At 45.7% G+C, this 16,125-nt stretch overlaps 1 protein-coding gene across 2 annotated transcripts in view; it reads right to left on the bottom strand.

Annotated features, from left to right (window-relative positions):
* The window catches only part of TP63 (tumor protein p63), a 159,516-nt gene extending 153,086 nt beyond the window's left edge, over positions 1 to 6,430 (bottom strand). For both annotated transcript variants that reach the window (XM_070753838.1, XM_070753839.1), the window contains exons 1-3: positions 6,346 to 6,430; positions 4,342 to 4,470; positions 2,194 to 2,326 (exon numbers count right to left, since the gene is read on the bottom strand). In XM_070753838.1, the coding sequence (XP_070609939.1) occupies positions 2,194 to 2,326; positions 4,342 to 4,415 (207 nt within the window). In that variant the 5' untranslated portion in view covers positions 4,416 to 4,470; positions 6,346 to 6,430. The remainder of the gene's footprint in view (positions 1 to 2,193; positions 2,327 to 4,341; positions 4,471 to 6,345) is intronic.
* Positions 6,431 to 16,125: the final 9,695 nt, after the last annotated feature.

Raw genomic sequence — 16,125 nt, 5'->3', positions numbered from 1 at the left:
CCGAAGTCCTGTCCCTCTCCAAAGACTCAGAGCAAAGACTCGGAGCAGTGATTCACTTACAACCATGTCCTCTTCCTCCTCATTCCTCTTCCTCTTGCCTTCCTCCTCCTCCTCTCCTTTCTCCTCCTCCACTCCTTCTTCCTCACTCTTCTCTTTCCTCATCTCCCTCCTCATTCCTCTTCCTCTTCTCCTTCCACTTCCTTCTCTCCTTTCTCCTCCTCCTCCACTTCTTCTTCACTCTCCTCCTTCTTTCTCCTCTCCTTCCTCCTCCTCTCCTTCCTCTTCCTCTCCTTTCTCTTCTCCTTCCACTTCCTCCTCTCCTTTCTCCTCCTCCTCCACTCTTTCTTCACTCTCCTCCTTCTTTCTCCTCTCCTTCCTCCTCCTCTCCTTCCTCTTCCTCTCCTTTCTCTTCTCCTTCCACTTCCTTCTCTCCTTTCTCCTCCTCCTCCACTTCTTCTTCACTCTCCTCCTTCTTTCTCCTCTCCTTCCTCTTCCTCTCCTTTCTCTTCTCCTTCCACTTCCTTCTCTCCTTTCTCCTCCTCCTCCACTTCTTCTTCACTCTCCTCCTTCTTTCTCCTCTCCTTCCTCCTCCTCTCCTTCCTCTTCCTCTCCTTTCTCTTCTCCTTCCACTTCCTCCTCTCCTTTCTCCTCCTCCTCCACTCTTTCTTCACTCTCCTCCTTCTTTCTCCTCTCCTTCCTCCTCCTCTCCTTCCTCTTCCTCTCCTTTCTCTTCTCCTTCCACTTCCTTCTCTCCTTTCTCCTCCTCCTCCACTTCTTCTTCACTCTCCTCCTTCTTTCTCCTCTCCTTCCTCCTCCTCTCCTTCCTCTTCCTCTCCTTTCTCTTCTCCTTCCACTTCCTTCTCTCCTTTCTCCTCCTCCACGCCTTCTTCACTCTTCTCCTTCTTTCTCCTCTCCTTCCTCCTCCTCTCCTTCCTCTTCCTCTCCTTTCTCTTCTCCTTCCACTTCCTCCTCTCCTTTCTCCTCCTCCTCCACTCTTTCTTCACTCTCCTCCTTCTTTCTCCTCTCCTTCCTCCTCCTCTCCTTCCTCTTCCTCTCCTTTCTCTTCTCCTTCCACTTCCTTCTCTCCTTTCTCCTCCTCCTCCACTTCTTCTTCACTCTCCTCCTTCTTTCTCCTCTCCTTCCTCCTCCTCTCCTTCCTCTTCCTCTCCTTTCTCTTCTCCTTCCACTTCCTTCTCTCCTTTCTCCTCCTCCACGCCTTCTTCACTCTTCTCCTTCTTTCTCCTCTCCTTCCTCCTCCTCTCCTTCCTCTTCCTCTCCTTTCTCTTCTCCTTCCACTTCCTCCTCTCCTTTCTCCTCCTCCTCCACTCTTTCTTCACTCTCCTCCTTCTTTCTCCTCTCCTTCCTCCTCCTCTCCTTCCTCTTCCTCTCCTTTCTCTTCTCCTTCCACTTCCTTCTCTCCTTTCTCCTCCTCCTCCACTTCTTCTTCACTCTCCTCCTTCTTTCTCCTCTCCTTCCTCCTCCTCTCCTTCCTCTTCCTCTCCTTTCTCTTCTCCTTCCACTTCCTTCTCTCCTTTCTCCTCCTCCACGCCTTCTTCACTCTTCTCCTTCTTTCTCCTCTCCTTCCTCCTCCTCTCCTTCCTCTTCCTCTCCTTTCTCTTCTCCTTCCACTTCCTCCTCTCCTTTCTCCTCCTCCTCCACTCTTTCTTCACTCTCCTCCTTCTTTCTCCTCTCCTTCCTCCTCCTCTCCTTCCTCTTCCTCTCCTTTCTCTTCTCCTTCCACTTCCTCCTCTCCTTTCTCCTCCTCCACGCCTTCTTCACTCTCCTCCTTCTTTCTCCTCTCCTTCCTCCTCCTCTCCTTCCTCTTCCTCTCCTTTCTCTTCTCCTTCCACTTCCTTCTCTCCTTTCTCCTCCTCCTCCACTCTTTCTTCACTCTCCTCCTTCTTTCTCCTCTCCTTCCTCCTCCTCTCCTTCCTCTTCTCCTTCCACTTCCTTCTCTCCTTTCTCCTCCTCCACTCCTTCTTCACTCTTCTCCTTCTTCCTCCTCTCCTTCCCCCTCCTCCTCTACTTGCTCTTCCTCTTCCTCCTCTCCTTCCTCCTCCTCGTCTCCCTCCTACCACTGATGACGTTCCCTAGTCGGGTCCCAAAACGCCTGTCAAGAGCCAACCTCCCAGCTCCGAAGACCACCCAAGAGGACCCCAACAGCTCCCTCCCCAGCTGCCCCCACTCACTCACCCACATGGGGTCTCCCAGCTCCGCGTCCTGCAGGTGGATGCAGTCCATGCTGATCTCGATCTTGTTGGTGGGACCCTCCGTCGAGCCCCCTTCCAGGAAGTTCAGGTCGATGGGCTGGAGAGAACACAAAGGCCTGGGGAAAGAGGAGGGAGGGGGGAGTCCTCGACTTACGACCGGTCCCTGAGTGAACTTTTCAAGTGACGACGGCCCCGTTTCCAGCCAAGCCCCTCCCCACCTACATTGTCCACCAATGCATTCACTGCAAAACTGTTATGACTGCCACATTCACTTAGTGACCGTTGCAGAAAAGGGTCTTAAAAATCGGGCATAGATGTCGTTTCAACAAGCAAGCACCTCTTATACACGCAATTCTGGGTCCAATTAGAAGGGCCCTGCAGGCTCCTTCATCTAACTGCTAGCTATAGTTCAGCAGTTCAAATCTCACCACTGGCTCCAGGTGGACTCAGCTTTCTGTCAGGTGGGTCAAAGGAGGAGCCAGATTGTTGGGGGCAAGAGGCGGATTCTGTCAACCGCTTAGAGAAGGCTGGGAAAGCACCAGGAAGCGGCATGTAAGTCTAAATGCTCTTGCTATCTCTATCTATCTATCTATCTATCTATCTATCTATCTATCTATCTATCTATCTATCTATCCTATTTATCTATCTATCCATCCATCCATCCATTATCTATCTATCTATCTATCCTATTTATCTATCTATCCATCCATCCATCCATCCATCCGTTATCTATCTATCAATCTATCTATCTATCTATCTATCTATCTATCTATCTATCTATCTATCTATCATCTATGCATCTATCTATAGTCATCTGTTTATTATTCTAAGGATCTATTTATTTATCTATCTATCTATCTATCCATCCACCCATCCATCTATTTTAAAAGTGAGCTTCGTCCCATTTTTTACGTCCGTTTTCCTTCCACCGCTGTTAGGGGAATCACCGCAGTCGTTCAATCGGTCGTTAAGTGAATCTGATGTCTCCGTCGGCTTTGAAGGTCGCAAAGGGGGGAATAATGTGACCCCTGCATGCCACCAGCGTCATAAATACAAGTCACTTGCTGAGAGTCCGAATTTTGATCCCATGACCACGGGGATGCGTGGACGGTCATTAAGTGTGTGTTTCGAACAGTCACTGAATAAACCGTTGTAAGTTGAGGGGTGACTGGGTTCAAATTTGTTCAGCTTCTGGTGACTTCATGTTCCCTTTCAACTCCAACCAATCTTCCTTGCCCTGTTCTTTTTCTTTCTTTCTTTCTTTCTTTCTTTCTTTCTTTCTTTCTCTTTCTTTCTTTCTCTTTCTTTCTCTTTCCCTTTCTTTCTTTCTCTCTATTTTATCTTAGGATGGATCTATGTTTATCCCAGGCATGTTTACATTCAGTCACTGTGGATTTACCAACCACATCTGCTGGAAGTTTGTTCCAAGCATCTACTACTCTTTCAGTCAAATCATGTTTTCTCACGTTGCTTCCGATCGTTCCCACAACTCACCTCAGATTGTGCTCCCTTGTTCTTGTGTTCACTTTCCTATTAAAAACACTTCCCTCCTGGACCTTATTTAACCCTTTAATATATTTAAATGTTTCGATCATGTCCCCCCTTTCCCTTCTGTCCTCCAGACTCTACAGATGGAGTCCATGAAGTCTTTCCTGATACGTTTTATGCTTAAGACCTTCCACCATTCTTGTAGCCCGTCTTTGGACCTGTTCAATTTTGTCAATATCTTTTTGTAGGTGAGGTCTCCAGAACTGGACACAGTATTCCAAATGTGGTCTCACCAGCGCTCTATATAAGAGGATCACAATCTCCCTCTACCTGCTTGTTATACTTCTAGCTATGCAGCCAAGCATCCTACTTGCTTTTCCTACCGCCCGACCACACTGTTCACCCATTTGGAGATTGTCAGAAATCCCTGGAGCTTAACACATTTCTCACTCAACAACATAACATTTTTGACTCAGCAGTGGTCATTAAGTGGAGGACTAGGGTAGCTACGTTGCCATTTAATGAAACCATCCAATTCTCCGATTGTGGTCGTTAAATCGAGGACCACCCGTCCTGAATTAAAACAAGGGGATTTTAACAGCTTGATGGGGGGGGTTCCATGCCCCCCCCCCATCTCACTTACTGCTCCAAGATGTCCCACAGCTGCTCAAAGACATCGGGAGGAACGAATTCCCGGGTCTGGGATCCCTGCGACATGTTGGAAGGATAAAACCTCTCCGTCCACGCAAAACGGCCAGGGGGATCCACGAACCTGCAAAAGGCATTTGATCGATTAAATACTGGATTATTTATTTTCCTTGCCTGTGGGATCTGCAGCAGGGGTGGAATCCAGGGGGTTCCGATAGATTCATTTCATTTCTATTTATTTCATATATTCCGTCACGTACGTATCGGTAGCATACATGGATATAACGCTGTTTATATACACCAGGTGGGTATTAAAAAGAGGGGAAACTTATTTCCCTCGGGAAGAAAGATGTTTAGATGTGATACAACATGGACAGGAAGGAAGGAATCATACGATTGTTTATTAATGAAAGGTGGAGTATATTAATTTGATATAGAAAAATAGAAGACTGACGGCAGAAAAAGACCTCCTGGTCCATCTCGTCTGCCCTTATACTATTTCTTAGACTATTATCTTAGGATGGATCTATGTTTATCCCAGGCAGGTTTCAATTCAGTGACTGTGGATTTATCTACCACGTCTGCTGGAAGTTTGTTCCAAGCATCTACTACTCTTTCAGTCAAATAATATTTTCTCATGTTGCTTTTGATCTTTCCAACATGAGAAAATATTATTTCACTGAAAGAGTAGTAGATGCTTGGAACAAACTTCCAGCAGACGTGGTAGATAAATCCACAGTAACTGAATTTAAACATGCCTGGGATAAAAATATATCAATCCTAAGATAAAATACAGAAAATAGTATAAGAGCAGACTAGATGGACCAGGAGGTCTTTTTCTGCTGTCAGACTTCTATGTTTCTAAGTTTCTATGTAACAACAACAACAATAATAATAACAATAATTAATAATAATAATAATAATTCCTACCCCAAATCACTATGCTGGATTTCATATTTCATCAGCATAGTGTTATTATTATTATATTTGTATGCCTCCCCTCTCCGAAGACTCTGGGCGGTATTAGTTGGTAGCATACGTGGATATAAGGCTGTTTATATACACCAGGTGGGAACTAAAAAGAGGGGAAACTTATTTCCCTCGGGAAGAAAGACGTTTAGATGTGATACAACATGGACAGGAAGGAAGGAAGGAATCAAACGACTGATTATTAATGAAAGGTGAAGTGTATATTAATTTGACCATGAATGAATTCAACTACTACTACTATTAATAACTAATGACATATTACCATAAACAGAATGAATATGAAAAGGTATATTATTATTATTATTATTATTATTATTATTATTATTATTATTATTTATTAGATTTGTATGCTGCCCCCTCTCCGTAGACTCATATATAGGCTACAGATATGAAAAACTGCAAAAACTTTAGAAATATATAAGCCGACACAACCTAGTAAAGAGAAAGCAAGGTCATCTCTCTTGTTTTTGTTAATGTTAATGAATGTTTTTAAGGTTTTTTAATTGTATTAACTGGGTTTATTGTACTGTTCTTCTATCCATGCTCTAGGCCGCCCCGAGTCCGTGGAAAGGGGCGGCCTACAAATCCAATTACATTTAAAACTTTTTAAATGTAGATTTAAATGTAGATAAGGAAAGGCCCCCTCCTCCATTTATTCTCCCACACAAGCACCCCCCCGCCCCCCAGCAGCCAGACCAAACACCAAGAGAAACCATTATAAGACCACAGGCCAAGGGTCCCCAAATTTAGCCACTTTAAGAGTTGTGGACTTCAACTCCCAAAATTCTCCAGCCCCCTTTGCTGGCTGGAGAATTCTGGGAGTTGAAGTCCACAACTCTTAAAGTGGTCAGGTTTGCAGACTTCTCCCCCCCCCCCCTCCCCAATTCCTATCCCAAAGAAAAACCGGGACGGGGTCAAATGTCTCCTTCCACATTCAGCGCCCGCCTCCCTTGAAAAAACAAGCCAGGATTCGGGGTTTGCGGGGGACCAAGAGGGCAACTAAACCTACCTAGCTGACTCCTTGGGCACGTGGCTCAAGCGCTGGGCTTGCCCGCCAAGCTCATTTGCATATGCTAATCAGGTGAGGCCCGCCCCTTTCCCGGGCTGCAAAGACATTTCTGCAAATCTTCTGCCAGGGGGAATTCCCAGGATCCACAGCCGGCCCGCTGGGAATTGTGGGAAAGGCACTTCCCAAAGCCTGCCGGGGGTTGAAGCAACCCGGGTCCAAGGATTGCAATGATTGCGTTTTGTATGCACATTTTGCGTATTGCACAATTATTGCATATTGTATGTTGCAAAGGTGGGCGTTTAGCTGGGTTTTTTTTGCACGGCAACCCTCTAGAGGGCGCCGTTCTCTCTGCTGCCCCCTGCCGGCAACCGGAGCGGTTGCAGCTCCGGGACATGTCCCGACTTGCCTTGGCCTTTCTTCAAGCGGGCGCCCTCCTTGGCCTTGGCAGATAGTGCTTTATGTCGCCCCCTAGCGGGCTTCTGGATCTTTCCCAGCCTTTACGTTTGGGGAGGAGGGCTGCCCCCAGTGGCCAGGGCAAATATTTCAAGGGATGCTGGTTTTAAATAGTAATAATAACCACAGAGTTGGAAGGGACCTTGGAGGTCTTCTAGTCCAGCCCCCTGCTTAGGGAGGAAACCCTGCACTACTTCAGACAGATGGTTATCCAACATCATCTTAAAAATTCCAGTGTTGGGGTATCCACAACTTCTGGAGGCAAGCTGTTCTGATTGTCAGGAAACTTCTCCTTACTTCTAAGTTGCTTCTCTCCTTGTTTAGTTTCCACCCATTGCTTCTTGTTCTACCCTCAGGTGCTTTGTAGAATAGCTTTTGGGGCAACCCCTGAGATACTGGAAGACTGCTCTTATGTCTCCCCTGGTCCTTCTTTTCATTAAACTAGCCATGCCCAGTTCCTGCAACCGTTCTTCATATGTTTTAGCCTCCAATCCCCTGATCCTCTTTGTTGCTCTTCTCTGCACTTTTTATAGAGTCCCAACATCCTTTTTGCATCATGGTGACCAAAACTGAATGCCGGATTCCAAGTGTGGCTTTATAAAGTGGTATTAACCCTTCACGTGATCTTGATTCTCTCCCTCTGTTGATGCAGCCTAGAACTGTGGTGGCTTTTTTGACAGCTGCTGCCCACGGCTGGCTCCTATTTGATCCCTCTCACAGTTACTACTTTTGAGCAAGGTGCCACCTATACTGTACCTGTGAGTTTTGTTTTTCTTGCCTAAATGTAGAACCTGGCTTCTTTCACCCTTGAATTTCATTTTGTCAGATAGCGCCCATTGTTCAAGTCTGTCAAGATCCTTCTGTATCTTGAGCCTGTCTTCTGGAGTGTTGACTATTCCTGCCAGTTTGGTGTCATCTGCACATTTGATGAGTTCTCGCTCTATCCCCTCATCCAAGTCATTGATGAAGATGTTGAAGTGTCCTGGGCCTAAAACAGAGCCTTGGGGTCCTGCACGGCTTACATCCCTCCATGTGTAGATGGAGTTCCATTGAGCACTACAGGTTGAGTGCAGTTGGTTAGCTAGGTTTAAATCCATCTGCTGGTGTTGCTGTCCATCCCACATTTTTCTGCATTATCTAGTATTTGTTTATGGTCTACTTTGTCGAATGCTTTACTGAAATCCAAGTAAACCACATTGACAGCATTTCCCTGGTCCACTAATTTTGTCACTTTGTCAAAGAATGGAATAAGATTAGTCTGCATGATCTTTTTTGGACAAACCCATGTTGTCTTTTGGTTATTGCTTTGTTTGCTTCTAGGTGTTCAGTTGACTCGTTGGTTATTGTTTTTTCCAAGAGTACGATGAGGTCCCCATCTGGTTTTGCAGAAGGCGCCCCGGTGGGATCCGGTGGGATTGGCTCCCCCTCCAAGTGTCGGAATGTGGGTGCGAGAAAGAAAGCTAAGCACTCTGGAGGAGGAGGAGGAGGAGAAGAAGAGGAGGAGAGGAGGAGGAGGGAGAAGAGAATCTCAGCCCCTGCCAAGCAGCTTCTCCCTGGGGCTGAAGGCAACCACAGACCCCTCCCACCCCACAGAGTCCACAAACACCCCCCCCCCCAGAGATCAAAGGCTGGGGCGCCCAGGTAGGTAATTATCTCCCCCTCCCTCCCAGATCGGGTGGGGCAGTGTGGGGGGGATGTTTACAAATGAGCCACTCCCCATTTCGGAAATGACAGCCAGACTGCCTGGAAAGGGGGGGGGGATGGTGGGGGGTGGGATTAAGAGGGGCTTTGCACAGGTTGCACCTGCTGTGTTTCACACACAAACACACACATACACACCTCCTCCTCTTTCCCCCCTTTTTATTCTCTTGGCTGGCAGGAGAAAGTCTGAAGGGAAGGAGGGAAGGAGAAAAGAAAGAAGTTGGAATGAAAAGAAAAGGAGAGGGAGGAAAGGACGGGAGGAGGTGGGAAGGAGGAAATAGGAAGGAGAGAGGGAGGGAGGAAGAAGATGGAATGAAAAGAGGGGAAGGAGAGAAGGAAAGAAGGAAAGAAGGGGGAGGGAGGAGGAGAAGGGAGGGAGAGAAGAGAAGAAAGAAAAGGAAGGAAGGAAAAGAAAGAAGGAAAGGAAGAGGGGGAAAAAGGAAGAAGGGAGGGAGGGAGGAAAGAAGAAGATGGAATGAAAAGAGGGGAAGGACAGAAGGAAAGCAAGGAAAGAAAGAAGGAAAGAAAGGGAAGGGTTGAGAGGGAGGAGGAGAGAGTGGAAAGGAACAGAGAGAAGAAGGGACGGATAGAAGGAAGGAATGAAAGAAAGGAAGGAGGGAGGGAGGGAGATTCCCCTATTCTTCTCCTTCTCTTCCTCTTCCTCTTCTCCTTCTCTCCCTGCTTCTCCTTCTCTTACTTCTCTTCCTCCTCTCCCCTCCTTTCTCCTCCTCTTCTCCTTCCCCTCCTTCTCTTCCTCCTCCTCCTCCTCCTCTTCTTCCTCACCCTCTTCCCTCTGTTCTCCTTCCTCTCAGGGCGGTTTCTTCCCCCATCCCTCTTAAGCCTCCTGTCTGCCTCCATCTTCCAAAGGATTACACCCGAGCGGATCCCTCTATTGTCCCCTCCGTTTGTTCCTCCCCGTAAATTCTCCAGCTCCCAAAAGCTTCCTCCCCCCAAAGAGCTTCATGTGGCTCTTTGCCCAACAAGAGCCAAGAAAGGCAGGAAGCTTATTCCCTCACTTGAGCTGGCAGGGAAACGTGGCCCCCTGGAAGAGAAGTGGCTAAAAACCTCCAGCGACAGAGCACCAGCAACGTCTGGTGGCAGGCTGTTCCGCTGGTTCCTTCTTCTCAATGTTACGACGTTTCTGCTTAATTCCAGGGTTGCTTTTCTCTCCTCAGTTAGTTTCCATCCGTTGCTTCTTCTCCTGCCTTCTGGTGCTTTGGAGAATAATTTGACCCCCTGCTCCTTTGTGGCAGAGCCCCCAATACTGGACTATTGCTATCATGGCCCCACTAAAGTTGTGCTTTTTTAACGTTGTGCTTGGGTGTCCCGTTATTAAGGTGCTTCTTGCAATGGCGTCGACTGAGGCTGAGGTCGATCATCATCATCATCATCATCATCATCATCATCATCATCATTTATTAGATTTGTATGCCACCCCTCTCCGAAGATCATGCTGTGGTCGCTGTTGGAAAAGGGTTCTTTTATTTGTAGTCCATAAATTGCGCTTTGGCTGTTGCAGAATATATGAGGTCTAGGCAGCTGTTGAGTCTAGTATTAATAATAATTTAATAATTTAATAATTTATTAGATTTGTATGCCACCCCTCTCCGAAGACTCGGGGCGGCTCACGACTTGGCAATAGTATAATACATTACAAACCTAATATTGAAATTTAAAAAGTCAATTAAAAAACATTAATATAACATAATCAATATCATAAAATCACAACTACACACTTATACACACTCAGCCCAATTAATTATACTACAGTCTTCGGAGAGGGGCGGCATACAAATCTAAGTAATAAATAAAAATAATAAAATAAATACTATACATACTATTGTTTGTTACTGGTTGGTTGAGTCCCAGATTGGTGACAGCGTTGTATATGGTAGTATTTATTTATTTATTTTTATTTATTTATTTTGTCCAACACACGATAATACACATTCAAGGTTATAGTGGAAATACTGAAGAAGAATAGAGGAGAAAATATAGGAATAAAATAAATCAACGAGGTAATATAAGAAAAGCTATAGGGATAGAAGAGAAGATATATGGGATATAGGAGAGACAATAGGACAGGGGTTGGAAGGCACACTAATGCACTTATGTACGCCCCTTACTGACCTCTCAGGAATGTGGAGAGATCAACCATGGACAGTCTAAGGGTAAAATGTTGTGGGTTAGGGGATGATACTACAGAGTCCGGCAATGAGTTCCACGCTTCAACAACTCGATTACTGAAGTCATGTTTTTTACAGTCAAGTTTGGAGCAGTTAATATTAAGCTTGAATCTGTTGCCTGCTCTTGTGTTGTTGTGGTTGAAGCTGAAGTAGTCGTTGGCAGGCAGGACGTTGCAGCATATGATCTTGTGGGCAATACTTAGATCATGTTTAAGGCATCTTAGTTCTAAGCTTTCTAGGCCCAGGATTGTAAGTCTAGTTTCGGAGGGAATTCTGTTTCGAGTGGAGGAGTGAAGGGTTCCGTAGTGAATTCGTTGAGGGTCCAGTTAATGTGGGGTAAGTTGAGGTCACCAAGGAAGACAAGGGGGTATTGCCAGAAGGCTGCCCACGTTAGCAGTGAGGTTAATTTGTTTGCATGGGTGATGTCGTAGTCTAGGGCTCTGTAACAAAGTAGGAAGCGAAGTGAGGCATTTAAGAGCAGATAACAGATTATGGTTTTGGCAAAAGTGAGATCATGTGTAACTTGGATATTTTTTAGGTTTAGTGTCTTTTTTGTAGAATACAGTGGCACCTCTACTTAAGAACTTCATTCGTTCCGTGACCAGGTTCTTAAGTAGAAACGTTCTTAAGTAGAATAGAATAGAATAGAATAGAATAGAATAGAATAGAATCATGTGGTACAACACTTAATGATTGTAGAAGCAATTTTTCCCATAGGAATCAATGTAAAAGCAAAGAATGTGTGCAAACGCATTAGGGAAGAAATAAAAGCTCGGAATTGGGGTGGGAGGAGGAGGAGGAAGAAGAGGAGGAGGACAGTCGTTGCCCAGAGAAGGGAGCATTTCTTTTCTCTGGGCACTGGCAGAGGTTTATTCCTTCTCCAAGCACCCAGAGAAAGGAAAATGCTCCGTTCGCTCTGGGCTGCCAAAGCCTCCTTAAGCGCCACCAAAAGGCTCCTCTGGCAGCCCAGAAAAGCCTAAGATGGCCGGGGTTAAAGGGGGAATGGCAGGAAACTGGCCGGGCCTTCGTGCTGCTCTCAAATTTCTTGGGAAATTTTTCCGGGCTCGGGTTCTTAAGTAGAAAATGGTTCTTAAGAAGAGGCAAGAAAATCTAGAACACCCGGTTCTTATCTAGAAAAGTTCTTAAGTGGAGGTGTCTGTAGGTAGAGGTCCCAGTGTATAGCTACTCCGCCTCCTCTGCGGATTTCATGGTCAGACTGGAAGACAAGGTAGTTTCTTGTTGTGATGATGGAGTAGCCATGTTTCGCAGAAAAAGATAATGTTGAAGGTGTCCATGTTTAGTAGTAGTAGGAATTCAGACATCTTGTTAATTACGCTTCTTGCATCGATTAGTTTGCATTTGAGATTAGTATAAGCCCTTCATGGCACTGGACCAGGGTATCTACGAGACCGCCTTCTGCCGCACGAATCCCAGCTACCAGTTAGGTCCCACAGAGTTGGCCTTCTCCGGGTCCCGTCAACTAAACAATGTCGTTTGGCGGGCCCCAGGGGAAGAGCCTTCTCTGTGGTGGCCCTGGCCCTCTGGAACCAACTCCCCCCGGAGATTAGAATTGCCCCCACCCTCATCGCCTTTTGTAAGCTCCTTAAAACCCACCTCTGCCGTCAGGCATGGGGGAACTGAGATATTCTTTCCCCCTAGGCCTTTACAATTTTATGCATGGTATGTTTGCTTGTATGTATGATTAGTCTTACAATAAGGGTTTTTTAGTTGTTTTAGTATTGGATTTACATGCTGTTTTGTACTACTGTTGTTAGCCGCCCCAAGTCTACTGAGAGGGGCGGCATACAAATCCAATTAATAATAATAATAATAATAATAATAATAATAATAATAATAGTATCGGATTGGCTTGAGAAAGGAAGGGGCGCGCTTTTCTACTCTTGGTTGGTGTGAGGGGTTAACTAATTCTTTTTTTCTAAAAGCCAAGCCCTCCACTCCTCCACTCGCAACAGAACACCCTACACAACTAGACTTACAACCCTGGGTTTAGAAAGCTCAGAACTACAGCACCTTCAACACAACCTAAGTGTAGCCCATAAAATCATCTGCTACAATGTCCTTCCTGTCAACGACTACTTCAGCTTCAACCACAACAACACACGAGCACACAACAGATGCAAATTCAAAGTGAACCGCTCCAAACTCAACTGCAGGAAATACAACTTAGTTATATGCCTGGAACTCACTACCAGGCTCTGTACTATCATCACCTAACTCCCAAAATTTTAGACTATCCACTGTTGACCTTTCCTGATTCCTAAGAGGTCAGTAAAGGGCGTGCATAAGTGCACCAGTGCGCCTTCTGTCCCTTGTCCTAAAGTTTCTCTTTTACTAGTGTCATGAATACTGCTCAAAAAAATAAAGGGAACATTTAAACAACAGAATATAACTCCAAGTCAATCCAACTTCTGTGAAATCAAATTGTCCACTTAGGAAGCGACACTGATTGACAATCAATTTCACCGGCTGTTGTGCACGTTCAACTTTGTACAGAACAAAGGATTCAAGGAGAATATTTCTTTCATTCAGATCTAGGGTGGGTTCTTGGAGGGTTCCCTTTGTTTTCTTGAGCAGTGTATATAAACATTGCTCACATTAGAGAACCATCTTTCAGCTGTGGCGAGGGGGGCGCTTGCCAAGGTTCGCCTGGTGCACCAGTTGTGGCCCTATCTGGACCGGGACTCCCTGCTCACAGTCACTCATGCCCTCATCACCTCGAGGCTCGACTACTGTAACGCTCTCTACATGGGGCTACCTTTGAAGAGTGTTCGGAAACTTCAGATCGTGCAGAATGCAGCTGCGACAGCAGTCATGGGCTTACCCAGGTATGCCCATGTTACACCAACACTCCGCAGTCTGCATTGGTTGCCGATCAATTTCCGGTCACAATTCAAAGTGTTGGTTATGACCTATAAAGCCCTTCATGGCATCGGACCAGAATATCTCCGGGACCGCTTTCTGCCGCACGAATCCCAGCGACCGGTCAGGTCCCTCAGAGTTGGCCTTCTCCAGGTCCCGTCGACTAAGCAATGTCGTTTGGCGGGACCCAGGAGAAGAGCCTTCTCTGTGGCGGCCCCAACCCTCTGGAACCAGCTCCCCCCAGATATCAGAGTTGCCCCCACCCTCCTTGCCTTTCGCAAGCTCCTTAAAACCCACCTCTGTCGTCAGGCATGGGGGAATTGAAATATTCCCTTCCCCCTAGGCTTATAGAATTTATACAGGGTATGCTTGTTTGTATGAGTGGTTCTTTAAATTGGGGTTTTTTAGATTGTTTTTAATATTAGATTTGTTTACATTGTCTTTTTATATTGTTGTTAGCCGCCCCGGGTCTTCGGAGAGGTGCGGCATACAAATCTAATTAATAATAATAATAATAATAATAATAATAATAATAATAATAATAATTGTTATATCTTTGTATACTTCCAATATGTACTTGACAAAACAAAGAAATAAAAATAAAAAAGTTCCCCTTTTTCCGCTGGGTCATCTGATGAGCTTCTGACCCTTAGCGGGTGATAAGAAACACGCCTGGTTCCGTTCCCTTTGGCTTCCTCTTGGCTCTCCTTCTGGGGTCCCAAGCGTCACCCGCCCGTCAATTGCAAAGGGATCCAAAACATCTTTGTAATCGGAGGCCAGCAAGCGGCCTCCCAAGTCCAAGGCCGGCAGCCGTCCAGGGTCCCCAACCGTTCCTGGCCCGGCTCCACATTCCTCCGGCCCAAAGGAGCTGAGATGCCGATACCGTCTGCAATTTCACACCGTCTGCTGGAAAGTCAGGCTTCCCGCGCTTGCGCAGGCTTGCAAAATAGGAGGGTGACCAGACGCCCAGCAAATCGGCTAGAAAATGTTATTTTAATTTAATTTATTGCATTTATAAGCCGCCCAACTCCTTTCGGACTCTGGAAGGAGCGCCAAGGAAAACCACATCTTGTTCAAGATACGCGCATGATCTCCCCTTCCACATATAGATGAAGGGACCTCAACTCCCCGAATCCTCCAGCCACCATGTTTTAAGATGGACGGACTTCAATTCCCAGAATTCTCCACTCGTTTAAGATGGATTTCAACTCCCTGAATCCTCCAGCCCCCATGTTTAAAGATGGAGGGACTTCAGCTTCCAGAATCTTCCAACCGCCATGTTTTAAGATGGACGGACTTCAGCTTCCAGAATCTTCCAGCCACCATGTTTAAAGATGGACGGACTTCAGCTTCCAGAAATCTCCAGTCTTGTTTTAAGATGGACTTCAACTCCCAGAATTCTCTAGCTGCCGTGTTTTAAGATGGATGGACTTCAACTCCCAGAATTCTCCAGCCTCAATGTTTTATGATGGATGGACGTCTGGAGGATTCCAGAGGATGAACAGTGCTTTTCAACCTTAGCATCTTTTAAGATGTGTGGACTTCAGAGTCTGTTGCAGGATTTGGGGCCTCCATATCGAACCCTAAACACAGGGTGCCTCAAAATTCTGGCTGGGGAATTCTGGGAGTTGAAGTCCACAAGTGGCCAAGTTTGGAGACCCTCTTCTACCCCAATGCAGTTTACTCTGGCACAGGTCAAAATGAGGTTGTTGTTGTTATTATTATTATTATTATTATTATTATTATTATTATTATGCGGATTCTGTCAACCACTTAGAGTAATACTATCTTAAGTATTGCTACCGTTTTGCTCTCTGTTCCCATCTCAACAAGCTAAGCAAGGTGGATGTCTGGATGCATGCTGTAATGTTAATAAGTAAGCAATATTAAACCTACCTAGCTTTGGAGCAGAGACCACCAGGAAATCTTGGGACAACAGAACCAGATGCAATAGCAATAGCAATAGCGCTTAGACCTATATACCACTTCACAGTGCTTTTACTTACTCTAAGCGGTTGACAGACTCCGCCTCATCATAATAATAATAATAATAATAATAATAATAATAATAATAATAATAATAATAATAATAATTTATTAGATTTGTATTCCTGTTCCTCTCCGAAAACTCGGGGCGGGTCCTCATTTTACCCACCTTGAAGGGATGGTTCCCATATCAAACTGTCCTCTAGACACAACAGATGGGAGGCTGAGTCAACCTTGAGCCAGTGGTGAGATTTGAACTGCTGAACTATAGCTAGCATTCAGCAGAAGCAGCTTGCGGTACTGCACTCAAACCACTGCGTCACCAAGGTGAACCTCCGTTCCCAGAATTCCCCAGCCAACCATGCTACTCAGGTTGATCCCAGAAACACCTGAAAACATACCGAAATGGTCCTACAGGTGTTTGCTTCCATAAAGCAAGGAGGACAGAGACCATCTCTCTCGCCAGGATGAACTTATTAAGTACAGGGAGATCCATCTCTAAGATTACGTGTGTGTCTAGTTTAATGAAAAGAGGGACTAGGGGTGACATGGTAGCAGTCTTCCAATGTTTGGG

This window comes from Erythrolamprus reginae, chromosome 5, assembly GCF_031021105.1.
Source record: "Erythrolamprus reginae isolate rEryReg1 chromosome 5, rEryReg1.hap1, whole genome shotgun sequence".
In the NCBI taxonomy this organism is placed as follows: Eukaryota; Metazoa; Chordata; class Lepidosauria; order Squamata; family Dipsadidae; genus Erythrolamprus; species Erythrolamprus reginae.
This window is presented reverse-complemented; position numbering and strand designations above follow the sequence as displayed.